This window comes from Filicampus tigris, chromosome 4, assembly GCF_054856515.1.
Source record: "Filicampus tigris isolate MCC_2025a chromosome 4, RoL_Ftig_1.0, whole genome shotgun sequence".
Lineage (NCBI taxonomy): Eukaryota > Metazoa > Chordata > Actinopteri > Syngnathiformes > Syngnathidae > Filicampus > Filicampus tigris.
In genome coordinates, this window is record NC_141220.1 from 30,109,789 (window position 1) to 30,125,480 (window position 15,692).

The following is a 15,692-nucleotide window of genomic DNA, read 5'->3' on the forward strand; positions in this document are numbered from 1 at the left end:
CTTAAATTTGCTGACTTTCCTAACGTGGCCCAAAAGTCCTTCGTTAGTACAGGTGCTACAAATGTTGCGTACGTGCAAGATGTGACCGACGTCTACTCAATCGGACGTCAGCTTTCCCGGTGTGCGGCGAAGCCGGAAAATTGCGCCAATGGTCTCAATCTCCAAGCTGAAAGTGTGCATGCCTACAATTTCAAGTCGCGAGAACTGTCTGCGTCTCCACCACATTTGCACGTTTCCACAAGGACATGCACCTGTTGGTCTTTGGAGGGTCACGGGGGAAGCAGTCAAAGAGTCCACGTCTTGGAAAAGATTCCCAAGAGCTGTGTGTGTTCCCGCCGCATTGGCGCAGGTCGCAGCGCTTGCCGCGCCGCTGCTTTTTTTTTTTCTGTGCCCCATGCGGCTAAGCATCTGCAACAACGGCAAGGCCAACACTGCTGTCCGTCCGTCCGTCCGTCCCCGAATACGGTCCAACTCTATGAAGTAATGTGGATTACCGCACTAAACGCGTCGAGATAATTCCCCTGTTAAATCTGGCTCAGGAAATAGAATTTTGACAAAAATGCACACTTTTTAGTTGACGTTCCTGCTCTTTGGCGATGACTGACGGATGTTTTATTCAGTGGGCGGGGAGAAGGGGACCAGATCAAAAAGATGACGTGATTTAAGATGTCAGACACTTGGACCAGATTTCAGCTTTCTTGTGAAAATGAAATGCGTGCAGATGGACATGGAAGCAGTATCGAAGGCTTAAACGCACCACATCGGATGTTGGATGTCTTTGGCTCGTTCCAAATGTAGCGTAGTGACGCGAGCTTCAGCTAAAGCTGTGTCAGGCTTTGTCAGATAGAAAAAGAGCTTTGCCTCAACGAACGCTACAAACGCCGCAAACTGTGCCGTTCCAACAATTTCCATGATCACACACCATCGAAAGTGTGTGTGAAATGACGACTTGGCGTACGTGCGGACAGATGAGGTGCGTATTGTGTGGGCCAAACGGTCGTACCCCTGCCGCAGGTGGCGAGCGCGTCCAGAGCCATGCAGTAGGCCCGTGCGGCCATGCCGTACTCCTCCCTCTGGAAGTGGAAGTTCCCTCTCTCCCGCTTCTGGTTGCCAACGCGGATGCGATCGGACAGCAGCAAAGTCAGCGGATCTGGTTTGTCTCTGACGTCCAGCAGCTGCAGCTGGTAGAGCAGCGGAGCCCGGGCGGGGATGTCGGGCTCTCTGGAAACGACACAAACATCCAAATCCGTATCGTAACAGAAGGCCCCGTGTCCAAGTGCAGCGGTAACTGCTACTTGACCGCTCATAATGGGTTCAGTTCCCGGAGGCCCGTTCCATAATTTCCCACTTTCATGTCCGACATAATGTTGTTTTTGTCGTCAAACAACAACATCACTCGTGAAATATCGCCACCGAGCAGAGGCTGTAAAAAGTCGACGCGCCCCTTCTTCATCTGCCATTATTTGATAGCAAAAAGCTACTGAACACTGGTTCAGAGGTGCAAGTCAACTTTTCTGGATCCGTTTTTTGGACTGATTAGCCAGGTGAAAAGCAGCACAACTTGTAGCGCGGATGCTCGCGTTACCGTGCCTGCTTTTCTCTGCTCTTATCTTCACACGTTACACAACACTGTGAAGGCTGTCTGTTACCTAACACTGTACATTAAGTGACAATAACACACCCTGCCGAACCCGTAAGAGCAAACCCGACGGCAAGCTCATTGTTGAGCTGTTGTTGTTTTCTGCCTTATGCTACATCCACACCGGCCGCTACGTTAGCCATTAGCGCCAAGTGATCCCCATATCTGCCTCGCCCCGTTTTCGCTCCAGCTTGAGCAAAATCGAACCACTGCGCCAGAGCCACTGCGGAGCCAGCCGAGGTGAACCTGTGTGAGGCAGTCACGGTGAGGTTGGAGTTATTTTGAGGCCATTTTTTGGAAGCCAATTTGTGGTTGCGTCCGCTGCAGGATGCACACCCAAAGCCACAAGCACGAATTGATCCACTGCAATGACTTCACACCTGCACAATCACAAAATGTTAACATTTGATTGAAACTGTCATATCCTGGAAATACTTTTTTTTCAAGGAATGTTCTTGGTTGAAGTTTGTCACAAGTGACAGTGATTCCGCCAGCAATGAAAAAGCTTGACTACAAACGAAACAACGCTCCGTTTCCAAATCACTGCCTGATGCTGCCGCGTCCTTTTATGAATGTAAGCACACCTGCCTGGAAGTCGTGTGCAAACCAAAGCAAGTGCCTTTCTTTCCCTCTTGTGTTTATGCTAAGTGCTGTTTGCGCACGCTGGATTCAACAAGTGCGGCTGAGCAGACGTCCTCGCAAAGATGGATGATCGTCGTCTGACTCAGCCATGCGGAGCCCTCGCCGCTCTCAGTGAAAGGGACAAAGTCCCTCAGAGGAAATCAGCGCTTACCTCTGATGTCAGTCTCGCCACTCCAAAGGCCAGGGGTGTCGGTTTCCATGGTTACAACCTGGATGTCGACCTGGATATACATATACATATATATATATACATATATATACATATATATACATATATATACATACATATATATATACATATACATATATATACATATACATATATATACATACATATATATATATATATACATTTATATATACATATATATACACATATATATACACATATATATACACATATATATATATATATATACACACACACACACACACACACACACACACACACACATATATGTCCTTCACTTTCTTCTTCCTGAGCTGCATATTTGGGATCATTATCCTGCTGAAAGGTGAACCTCCTCCCAAGGTTCGGTTCAGGCTTTTTGCAGACTTGAAGAGGTTCTTCCCCAGGACGTCAAAAGTATTTCACAATATCCATAGTCCCTTCTACACGGACGGACAAGCTGACCAGGACCGGAGGAGGAGAAACCGCCCCATAGCATTATGCTCCCACCTCCGTGTTTCCCGATAGGGACGGTATGAGCCGGATCGTCAGCTGTGTTGGCTTTGCGCTTTCATCGGGTATGGCTTCTTCTTTGCAACGCGGCCATAGAGACCTTCCTTGCGTAAAGTGCGGGGTATCGCGGACTTGGGTACATTAGTCCCGGCAAGACTTGTTCAGGTCTTGAAGAGTTACGGAGGGCTTTGCTCTCGCTTCCCGGAGCGGTTTCTTTCCTCTCGCCTTTTGCTGTGATCTTGGAGGGACGGCGTGTTCTTCTGAGCTTCGCAGTGCTCCGTGGCACTTCCACTTTTGGACCAGGGATGCAACAGTACTTTTTGGGCACGTGCGATGGCTGCATAGCTTTGATCATGTCTCTGCCTCTCTACAATTTTCGTTCTGGGTCTCCTGACAGCTACTTGGACTTCCTGACTGCTGTTTGGTGAAAAGTCAGATAGGTGACCATCGGGCACAATTTAGAGGGAGTAATCAAGCCTGTACGAGTCACGGGTGACTAAATGCTACTGTGATGCAATAGTTTATGATGTGCATTCTTTTTGGACTCGAAATAACAAACTTGATGCAATGCTGTGAATACTTTGCAACAATGAAATACAGACTTTTGCAATCCATCTAAAGTAAAGAGTGCTTATGAACAAAAACAGTGATGGATTCTTGTGTTTGTGCTATTTTTTTTCACGCAAATAGGTGAAACACACTTCCTTTCCTCTGTGCCCAGAAATAGAGTATTGCTCATGGGTATGAATACTTTTGCAACCCGTCGTGTGTGTGTGTGTGTGTGTGTGTGTGTGTGCGTGTGTGTGTGTGTGTGTGTGTGTATGTGTATGTATATATATATTTTTTTTTCTTTTTTTTTTTTTCTTTGGGGAGGGTTCCCAAAAAGGGCTGTTTTGCTCCTCACAAGCAAGCATTCCCCTCAAAGGACCGTTTGCAGTCCTCCACAAACCTGACGTGCATGTTGCTTGAATGTGGGAGGGGGGCGCGGGGGGTGCAAATGCCACACAGCTGAGATCGAAAGCCCGACATTTGATGAGGCACACGTTCTACTCACTAATGCACCCTGTTGCCATCCTAGGAAAGAAGACGCACCGTGTTACTGCGTATGCCCCTGCGGGTGGGGGATTAAATATCACGGAAGTGTTTGCAACGTTGTGCGCTGGTGCTTTTCTCTTCACCGTGGCAAATGATGTCATGTATGGTCGGCAAATAAATGTCACAAAAAGATACGGATCAAATTCATTCGCCTTTGAAGCTGCCGACGGCATCGCTATCGGGCAGCGCGGCCAGCGGGAAAATGGCACCGGCGGCCGATTAGGAAGGTCTAGCAAATTGAGCGTGCGGCCAAACGACCGAGGCCAGCGCATCGCGTCGACGTCACGTCACGCAAAAAGGACTGAAGCATTCAGCCAAAAAGTGCCAGTCATTCCTTCACACATTGGCACATGCAAAAAGTCACCACATTCTGGACGACTAGTGTTCACCGTCCAAGATGTCGCAGCTTTACCCACAAATTCACAATAAATCCCCTCGTGAAGGGCTATTTGACATATTGACTTCTTGACCCAGTCAAAGGTTGACAACATTTCAAAAGATCACGCTAAGCCTGAGCACTGAAGACATGATGGCTTCAAGAGGTTTTCAGTGGCGCTTGCGTGGAACGTCAATGATTTGCGCGCGCGTGCCCCGGACGACCAATGACAAAGTGGTGACGTCTCAGCAAGATGAGTCACACTCCGCCGTCAGCGCTTGACGCGCTTTCCCGTTCTGCGGGCGGCACCTGCTCACCTCGCACATTCCCGACGCAGGCGGACACCGGAATGGGACAAGACACATGACGCACCCCGCGCCACTGCTGCCGCTCCATTTTCGCTCAGGTCAGCCACAAAACGACCAGAGTCAAAAGCACAAAGTCAAAAGACTTTCTTTTTCAAAGTTAAATGTCCCTTTTTTCCTCTCATGGTCTCGCATCAATGCGATGGCTGTAACGCGGAAACACCATTCATGTCAAGATTAAAAAATGGAGATGAGTGTTTTTCGCCTGACAGCGACGAAATGTTCTGCAGTGCATGTGTCAAGAAGTGTTTCTGAATACAAAACTCCTCAAAGTTCATGTTTTGTTTGACCGACCCTGTCCCGAGTACATTGGCCGTGCCTGCCCATCCTGCGTCGAAGCGCGTTTCAAAAGGCCAGCAACAGTTGTCGCAGTGCGCGGGCTGCCATCAAATGAGCCAGACACAAGGAAATTCCCAGTCGCGAGCAACCGAGTCGTCGGTGAGGCGAGGCGAGGCGAGGCGAGGCGAGGCGAGGCGAGGCGCCGTGACTCAGGCCGCCCTTGGATGGTTCACAAGCTCCAAAATTGAAATCACCGCAATAGGCCGGAGGATGTTGCCGTACTTTTTCTTTCGGGCATAGCAAACGGCCTTTCAGCTTTGGAAAAGAGCCGTCTGTCATTTGGCCCGCGCCGCCTCCTCGCCGCCGTAAGCGCAGCAGCCGCTTTGGCCCGAGTCGGTCCGGACTCACGTATGGCTGCGGCTCTTTTTGTGATCAAGCGACCACGAGGACCGGGGGCCTCGTTTGTGGGAAGGTCAGCTGAGGGTGCGTTGTCATCACAGCGCGTCTTTCAAGGGCGCACGCGTCACAGTGTCTCATTGACGACCGGCCCGTTTCTCGTGATCGATCGTAACGATTCGGACGTTTCCATTATCCTTGTGTTGGCCTTTTGTTTTTCTCTTCCCCGGAAGTCCCGACGACCTCGCACGCACGCACGCTTCCCACGCGCCGGCACGACGAGCGCGCCGCTGCGCCGTGATCTGTTTCGATGCGACGCCCCGGTAAAGAAGCGCGTCAAAAAGCTCGGAGCGGCGGCGTTGGCAGCGAGCCCGCCGACACGACTTGGATCTATGCGAACGACATGTCGCGAGACTGCGGAGATTTTCTGCCATTGTCTCGACGCCGTTTTACGCCGCCGAGGCTGTCAAATCTGCTTTGAAAGGAACAGTCGGGGATTTGCTGGGCTTATTTATTTCACGCTTAGCTGTTGTCAATAGCTACAGACAGGCGAGATCCGGAGAAGTCGACGATTCAGCGAGGATCACAGGCGCCATCGATTCACGCCGCTTACATGACTGGTACAGCAATGGCGCAGAACACTACTTGAGTTCATTGTCTACCAAGGGCTGCGGGAGATACGCTGAGCCGGTAGCCAGAGAGCTTGCTCGATAGCAAACTAGGTCGGCAGAAGAGGCTGCGACGTCGCCGAAAGATGATCAGGACACGAAGCGGCCAACGACGGCGCGTTGCAAATCCGGCTCGCGGCCCAAGGGGGCAATCTCGCCCGGCACCTTTGCGACCGCCACCACGTGACTTTTAGGCGAGGCCGCCTCGTGCCGTGTCCGGCCCGGAGCACGGTTCCAACACAACGTGCTTGGAGCGACCAAAAGCGCAGCGCCCAAAAGCTTTCACAAACACAACAACTCAAGACATGCCCAAAGCAAAGTAGCTCATTCAAGTTACGTACTCAAAGAACACACGTTCGCAAGCAAAGGATTTAGAGATATTTCAAAGCAAAGGAAAGAAATCAAAAGTAGCTCTCTGCAATTATTCAAAAAGCCGGACTGTGAAATTGGCTTGAAAAGACCTTGGCTTCATTGGTTAAGAGAACCAAAATTGGATAAGAAAAAAAAAAAAAAAGAAAGAAAATGACGTATATGCTCTCCAGGCTTTATGGGTAGAAAGACGGTCATGCACTCCCAGCCTTAATGGGTTCAATGGATTGTTGTCATTATTTACAACTGGATTCTCCTTCATTTTCTCTATGACTTATTCTCTCAACTGCATTTTGTCACAACTTTCCACATTTTGATGTTTACATAGGCAATGTCGAATTCTCTTTGGTTTTTCATTCCAACTGGGAGTGCCAAATGAACCGGAAGCAAGCACGCTTGTCCTCTCATTTGGACGGCTTTATTATTATTTACGATACGACGGTCTGCCAATTCTTCACAGCAGTTGCCAAGAAAGACTTCATGGGGGAAAACACATTTCTTTCGAGAATATGTTCCCAGCGGGCCCACTAGTTGAAACACGCCATTCGGACGAATATTGCGTTTGTGGAATGAGAGTTAATCCACCCGTTTTTAGCCATCTCAGTGGGCGGCCGTTTTGTCACTTGCGTCGACTGAAATCGACATCACCGCTCAGGGCTCGGGTAACGGCCGATCGCGGCTCGGCTTCAGAAAACAGCTCCGCCGTGATGGGTCGTCACCTGAGCCCTGAGCGGTTGCGATGTCATTTTCAGTCGACGCAAGTGACAAAATGCAGATGGCTAAAATGGGGTGGATTTTGCTGCGTAACTCCTATTCCACAAAGGCTATATTCATCGGAATGCCGTCTTTCAACTCGTGGGCCTGCTGGCTTGCATAAAGCATATTCTCGGAAAAAAGGTTTGGGCCGACTTCCGCTTTAAGAGGGTGTTTGGATACTGTAAGTGTGTTTTAGTCCGTTGACATGCGCTTTCGAGCAGGGTTAGGGTGAGTGGGAGGGGTTTAAAAAAGTATATTTCAAAAAGCAGCCGCTTCACTTGACCTTTCTCACTGACAAGTTCAGATCCCATTCCAGCTCTGCAGGTTTTGACTGTCTCCGGCCTTATCTTGAAAGGTTATCTCAAGCAAACATAGCATTTCCAATCAACGTTTTCATGGGCGTCACAGCAAGCTCAGCCTGTGTTACAGTTATGAAGGCAGCCGAGGCATCGTCGCTGGTAATGGGAGCGGCGTCCTCCCGTAGGCTGGGAGCCCAGAAAAACACGGGCCGCCTCTCGATGGGAATAGGCCCAGGCCATCTGCTCCTCTTTATGCTCCATTAAGCCCGCTGCCCGGGAAAGACGGGCCGCTCCCCGGCCCCCCCGCGGCCGCAGGTAGAACCGGGCCACGTTCGGCCTCGCCCCGCTATCTCTGTGGGTGAATAAAAAGAGCCGCGGCCAAGTGCGGCCTCCTGACTCCTCCGCGTTTACCGTCGGCAAGCTTACCTGCCCGCCGGCCCGTACGCGTACTGGGAATCAGCCAGCAGTAACGTGATCTCGCCCATCTGCATGGACAGGACGCACTCCTCCAGCGCCTGCACACGCACGCGCGCACACGCACGCACGCACGCAGGCACACACGCACGCACGCAGGCACACACGCACGTACGCACACACACACACACACACACACACACACGCGCGCACACACAGTCTATTAATGTGGTGCCAGACAGCAAATGCCCCACAGTAACTCGCAAATGTTTTCATGGAATCACCTGAGCTGGCCAAAGTACAGTACAGGCAACTCAGTGACTCCTCGAGATAAGAGTTGAATTTGTTCCGAGGCCACGCTTGTGACGCTCGCATCCCAAAGCATCGATTCTCATTGACATGAATGGGACTGCCGTGAATCCGTTCCAGCCAACCAAAAAAAACAACAACAAAACTCGATGATCGCATTTTATAAACACACCCAGTCATCACGTTAAACAGAATGTCAAGAATTTCATCGTTTTTGCTTCAATGAAAAGGACATTTTGCCGCTTGCTCTCGTGCGTGGCCACCCGGGGGCAGTGTAATACAGACACACGGGTAACCGAATCAAGCTGCAGCTCAATTCCGATTTTTCGGACCATATCTGATTTTTTTTATTTTGCCTTTATATTTTTTATGGACGCTTCATCAAAAGGCCCATATTCCCTGCACGCGGGCGGGGGCGGGGGCGGGGGCGGGGCGGAGCGCTCGGGAGACTACCGACATTGTCCGGGAATCTCTAAAGTTGTTTTGATTTACAGTGTTGACTTTGATTTGAATTGAATCCCACTTGAAACATGAAGTTGACGTTTGCGGTGACAGTCATGATTCAGCCGGTTTCTTGATCATGCGCGGCAATGACGCAACGTCACCTTTAGTAGACGTCTCCAAGAAATGAGGAGACTGAGGAGCGTCCCCTCATATCCCCAAAATACTTGGACCTCCTGCCACCGCGCGCGCTCCTCTGTCGATATGAGAGGATGATAAGATGAGATTTACATCCATGAACAACTGGTGACGTCGTTTATTTGGTGCGCGTCGCCCGACCTCGTTCTTTGTGCGCATGCGTGTCACATCACGGACACGTTCCGTTCACATTACAAGTCGCATATCGTCACTGTCGGGCGAAAAACACTTATCTCCATTTTTGTTTTCATTGTCTTATTTTTACATGAATCATGTTTCCGCGTTACAGACATAGCATTAAAGTGAAAATTCAAAAAGTTTCCAAAATTGGGGATAAGTGTTTTTCACAGGACAGCGACGATATGTGCACGGGTCTATAAAAAGATCGGAGCAAACAAAAAATCCCAACTGGCCATCACGCCCTGCCGTGGCAAGGTGGGCTAATATTGGCCATTCTTCAGGACAAAGTATTGAGTACTATTAAAGCATATATGTGTTGCTTCACCATTTGTGTTGAAATGTGTTTCTGTTGCTTAGAGACTTCAAACACTGTCACATAGATGCTACACGCTACAAGCTCGCTGTCTATTGGGTTGCCAAGTATGTGGTAGAAGATAAGAATGCCTTTCTTGATCCCACAGTGGGGAAATTTTCAAAAAAATGGCTGGACTAAGCATGACCGGAAGTGGATTTTGGTCCGGCCCACTAATCGGCCCTCATGGGTGTGACGTGCTCGCGGGGCGGCAGAATTTAATCTCAGCCTACTCGGTGAAAGGCTTCTTTTTAGGCTTCTTTCTACTATATGGTTGTCTTCAGTAGGCAACATGCAATTTTCCTTGGTTTGATGTTTAGTTTGACAGTAAACTTCAACCGGGAGTGGCACTAAAGAGCTTGAAGCATCTTTTTTTTTTTTGTTTGTTTTTGCCAAACTGCCGCTTGTCGGGAAGTGAGTTGCGTTCACTGCCAGCACTCGCAGCTGTTGTGAAATGCGTTAAAATGAATAAAATTGTATTGTATTGTATCGTATGATTGAGTGATTCTGATAAGCTCACCACGGGTCATTGCAAGTGCTATCGATGAGCTTGTTGTCTGCGGGGAGACACTACAACATAATGTTCATACTTGAAATGAAAGGCCGGCCTCGTTTCTTTCAAGGAAGGAGACTTTTCCGGTCACAACAATCACGTTACGACGCTGACTGGAAACAGGGACAGGATTTGCTGACTCAAAGACTGCTTCTCACTATCATCATCATAATCATCATCATAATGATAAAGCATCAAATTGATCTAGTACTTTTTTGGACAACCAGACAAGAATGCAGCAGCACCACTTCCATAATCATTTTCTCGCACTCTTATGCTCTTTTAGTAAGCGCCACTTTTTATTTCTTTACTTTGTTTTTGAATGTCTGGACTTGTTTGGTTTGTCAAGGCTTTCAACTGTAGGACTTTTAATGAGCTGATTTTCATCACAGATGGCCGTCCCCAAATGTCTTTTTGATGCTGATTTTGAATGCCGTCCCTTTTTTTTTCTAGCACATCAGGTTTTTGGGATATTTTCATTTTTGGTTTTTAAATGTGACTTTTTTTGAAGTTTGCGCAGTACAAATTTGACCACGAGGTCAAATTCATGGCTATGACGCTTCTGAAAAAAAATTCCAGCTGTTGCTGAACCTAACCTTTATTCGTAAATATGACTCCATTACCTATTCAGTTATGATGATGATGATGATGATGATGAAGAAGAAAACCTGAAAAAAACGAGGGCAGATTGGGAACGAGTGCCAAAAATGGTTACTCGCATCTCTGATGAGAAAAGCGCGTTTTTTTAAAAACCGCATTGACGACGTGTGTTCCGTGAGGCGCGTCGAGTGACCTCCTGCGGGAACCGCGCTCCAGACAGTAAACGGGGCTCTTGCCTCGGCTTGACTTTGATGACCAAATGAACCTAACAGGCATGCTTGTGGAATGTGGGAGCAGACCTGACTGAGTCCTCCAAGGCGAGCCCAAGCGGAGATCGGAACCTGAGTGCGGACGTGCTGCCCGCTTGGCTACTCTCCTTCCTCTTCCTCTTCCTCTTCCTCTTCTTTTTCTGGCTCTTTTGCGTTTCCCACGATACGAGCCGGCGCGCAAAGATCGTCGACTTGGCTATGCTCATTTCAAATTGCTGCTGGGATTTCCTGGTCGGACGCCCTTCCTCGCTCCAACCACAATTGCGGCGGTGGGCCAAGCCTTTGATCATCCGAGAGCGACTCACCGAGCAGCGCGTTTGTTGTCCGCGCGCCTAAAACACAGGCGGCCGCTCCGTCATATGACCTTGAGCGCCCGCCGGTCACAATAAGTAGGTAATAAGGTGTGCGTTTTGTTCGACCCGAGTTGGGACCTGGCACGTAGGTTCGCACGCGGCCTCCCCACCGGCACCCTCCCCGGATGCAGTTCAACGTCATAGCCAAGGCACCTCTTGACTCCTACGCTTCCCAAAAGGATGAAACTGAAAGATAACTCAGGAAACGTACTACCTTACGCTCTTCAAGTCTTGTCTTGTGATGTCCAATGATACGTTTCGGTTCAACGTGCGTCGGAAAAGGATTCAAATCGGAAGACGTTGTATTTGTTTGCCAAGCAACTGAGCCAAAAAGATAACGTTGTTCTTCCAGCACACTCACTCTTGAGCGGCCATTCAACCGGAGGAAGTCGTTGGACTACAAAACAATCGTGGCTTCGTTGCTCATATGAAGGCCATGCGGTGAATCGGTTGAAACGCATGCAGAAAGCGAATTGCCAAAAAGCTAGCTGAATGTAAGTGCGCAGACGGCTGACTTTGTGTGGCCATTGAAGCGAGTGAATGAAAAGTCCAAGAGATCCTTACCTGGCTGACGTCCGCTTCGCCGATAACGAAGAGCAGCTTGCAGTCCTTCTCCACCACGCTGCGGTCCTCCAAGACGGCCTGCATCTTCACCGTCACCTGCTGGCCCCAGATGGGCCGCGGGGCGCCGGGGGCGGCCGGCTCCAGCACCTTCTTGCTCAGCAGGCGGTCGTCTACGTGCGGGAGAGGACGGACGGTCATCTTCAGACCAGCGTCACCCAGGGCGCCGCTTGTCCGACACCAAATTAACAAACTGATTTTTTCCGAGAATATCGCCGCTGTCGTGTGAAAAACACTTGTCTCCGTTTCTTTTCATGTTCCTAGGTTTACATGAATCGTGTCTTTCCGCGTTACAGACATTGCATTAAAGCCAAAATGAAAATAAGTTTCCGAAATTGGAGATAAGTGTTTTTCACCTCCACCGAGACGATACGTTCTACGCGGGCCCGCTAGTTGAAACGAGGCATCCTGAGAAATATTGCGTTTTTGGAATAGCAGTTCATCCACCCGTTTTGAGCCATCTCTGGGGGCGGCCCTTTTGCCACTTGCTGTCGACTGAAAATGACATCACGGTTGCTCGGGACTCGGGTGATCACCGCTTACCTGTTTTCTGAGGCTGAGCCGTGATTGGTCGTTACCTGAGCAACTGTGATGTCATTTTCCGTCGACAGAAGTAACAAAATGGCCACCCCCGGAGATGGACGAGAACGAGTGGCTTTTACGTCCTGACTCAGATTTCACAAAGGCGATATCCCTCTGAATGCCGTGATTAGAGTAGTGGCGGCGCATAGAAATATTATTGCAAAGAATTTGGGGGGATTGACTTCATCTTTAAAACTAAGGTGTGCGACAAATTCAGATATTGGGCACGTCGTTAACTCAGAGCTTTTATACACAACCTCCCACAAAGTTTGAGGTATTCAGCTTTCGGAGGAAATTGTTGCAGGAGGAACCGACAAGCAGACTTCATTTGACCCTCTCTAAATGTCCAACTGCTCAATGCCGTCAGTACTTTTTATTTTTTTATTTTCCCAATTTACTGTGCTCTAACATGGCTCTTAACAGGAACATTCACACCACGTGTTTAATCCACGAATCGAGCAGAGCTGGTCATTGCACCTAGCCGACGGACCGGTCCGTCTATCCACCAATGATGGACGCCCATTTTGACGGCGATCAACGATAACGGGAATTTTTTTTAAAAAAAAGACGGATTAAGCATAAGCGGAGGTGAATTTTCGCCCCTCTGTGTAATCGTTTTATCCTGATATTGATGATTATTGTTTCATTTGATGCAGATAAGTTTGCTGCTTGATTTGTGTATTTTATGCTATGGAACTTGCAGGAACGACTCCAGACACTACGACCGTCCACATACGAAGAGTGCATTCTTGATTCGTTTCCCGAAGCCACAAACTTCGGAGGGATAAATATGACCGATGGGTCAACTTGTGCGGACGTCCAAGTTTAATGGTGGAACGATCAAGCCTCCCACCTTCATATGTCGTCGGGGGTGCCAGATGGTGTTACAGATGACAATCCGGCCGATCCCTTGTTTTTTCTTTTAGTTTTTTTGGGCACGTGCAAGCATGTGGAAAGCTCTTTGGGCAGAACGATGTCGATACACAAAATAACCGCTTAGTAGTGCACTATCTGTTTGAATAAGACATGTTTTTGTTTGCGGGGGGGGGATAAGATGGATCAAAAATGAGCAGTAGTTTGTCGTCAAAAGGCTAACGGAAGCCCTTTTAGAATCCTAGGCAGCTATAATCAGACCCCGGCTATAGGCGGAAGGCGATAAACGGACAGCAAATTTAGAGTGAAATGCCAGGCTCTGGAATCGAGCGATACATTTGCAAGGACGTCCACTTCTCTGCCTTTCTGTAACTCTTCCAGTCTCCCTGAGAAAGCTGCCGCTGACACTCGAAATAAGCTCGTTGGCCGCTTCCCCCTGAGACGCGGTGCCTGGCAAAGGCGAGCTCCCGACGATCAAGCGGCGGGCGCGGTCCGTGCTCTCAAAACACGAAGAGCTTGGTGAAGAGGGCTGCATCAATCGTGACTGGAAATTAACCAGGAAGCTTTTGAGGATGGAGTCGTGGCTCAACGCTCGGGGGGGATCACAGAGTGCCATCAGATGGTTGCAACAGAGAGACCGGAAGGGTCACAGAAAGGTGGAAAGTTTTGGATGGATGGATGGATGGACCGAAGCTTCGAGTGCCGTTGCCATGAGCAGCTTGTGCCAGAGGTCAGAGAGACTGGCAGAGTCACAGAAAGGCAGAGAGGCCGACATGTCCGTCTACATCGCAACACCCGTCTGCCCTTCAGCTCTTTGATGGGGAGCAGCGAGTCGTGGCAAAAGTTGCAGTTGGACGTCCAACCTGTGATGTGCTGCCAGTCTTCTTTCAGGAGCAGCTTCTGGAAGGAGACGCCGGTCCACTCGTCCAGGGCATATTCCGGGAAGAGACTCTGTGCCCAGCTGTGCCTCTCCACTAGGTCCTGGTCTAAAGACGGTTCTTGGAATCGCACCGTCTTCCAGCTGTTTGTCTTCTTGAGTCCCCCCCGCCCCAGGCAAGGCATCTGTGCTCCTCCTCCTCCTCGGGCACCAGAGGACTTTGCGCTCTCCGAGTCCTCCCGATTCACGTCTCCTCCGGGGCTCTCGGCTCCGTCCTTCTCGCTCGTACGCAGCTGCTCCTCCCTTCCCTGCTCGAGGCCGCCGGGGGCCAGAATCCCCCCGCGATCCCTCGCTTCTCTCGCCTCAGGGTCCTCCTTGTGCTCGTCACAACACAAGTGGGGCTCCATTTCCCCTTCAGAGAGCAGTGGCCACCATCCGCCCTAGTCGCCACAATTCGGTGATCTGCGTAGTCTGTTCCTGGTCCGTCAACGCCGACAGCTGGCTAAAAGCGCTGCAGGAATTCCGTCGTGTAGTTGTCACAAAAACCCAATCAATGTTTGGCGGAATCCAGATGGCACCGCACCCCAAAATGCACGTCCGACGACCCGGCAGAAAGGCCCCGGCTGGCGCTACGGCACTACGGCCCCCGCGTACGCGGCAGAGACAAGACCAAAAATGACCAATGCAAAGGATCGGCGCAGCACGACAAAACGCTCTCGGGCGGCGAGCTAGCACGGGTGCTAATCTGCGGGATTAGTAAAGTAAAACCTAATCTGCCAGAACCTCTGTAAGCTCCTTATGACTTCAGCGTTGTGCCCAATGATTCCCTTTCCACGAATGCCCTTGACCAATAAGATGCCAGCAAAGGGAAACCACTTTGCCTTTGGAGATCTCGAACATGATTTTTTGAAATGGAAGCGCAGATGAAGCCATGACAGATGAGAGACTGAATGCGCTTGTGATGGCTGGACGCACACTTGATCACCACGGGTTCAAATTGTTCGAGAAGGTCTGCGACTTGAAGGCGACGTCGTGTTTGCAAAGGCTCCGCAAATGAGGCCGCCAAAACAAGGCAGGCAAAGTTGCTGGAAAGGTGCAACTTGAAGAGACTTTGTGGCCACAGTCGCATCAAATGCGCACTCGGCCGCTTCATCTCAGCTTTTGACCACGTGAACTCGCAATGATTCACCTGTCGCTGCGTGACCTCCATCGGGAACTCGAGTCATACAAACAAGAATTAGGCAGCCAATGCAGGGAAACGCCATCCCATCTTTTGAGTCACGAGGCGAGCCTGCGAGCCAGCACGCGGCGGCCACAACATTTGCTCGACTTGCCCAACGAGATCCCATCAAGTTGTCGTCACGGCTTCGGTACGAAAACTGCCACCCAAAAATTGCCACCTTTGGCCTCGCGCCACCAGATATTGCCTCCAGGTTTTTGGCCATTGTTATTCATATATAGGGCTGCTCGACTAAGCGATTTTGAACCGAATTTTCTGGATAAA

The 15,692-nt window shown here is 49.9% G+C and overlaps 1 protein-coding gene across 4 annotated transcripts in view; it reads right to left on the reverse strand.

Moving 5' to 3' along the window:
* Positions 1-14,934, reverse strand: part of fkbp16 (FKBP prolyl isomerase 16) — a 25,168-nt gene extending 10,234 nt beyond the window's left edge. For 3 of the 4 annotated variants that reach the window (XM_086029271.1, XM_086029269.1, XM_086029268.1), the window contains exons 1-4: positions 14,175-14,934; positions 11,800-11,969; positions 7,993-8,081; positions 1,004-1,221 (exon numbers count right to left, since the gene is read on the reverse strand). In XM_086029271.1, the coding sequence (XP_085885397.1) occupies positions 1,004-1,221; positions 7,993-8,081; positions 11,800-11,969; positions 14,175-14,595 (898 nt within the window). In that variant the 5' untranslated portion in view covers positions 14,596-14,934. The other variant, XM_086029270.1, reaches the window with a different exon arrangement.
* Between the last annotated feature and the right edge of the window lie 758 nt (positions 14,935-15,692).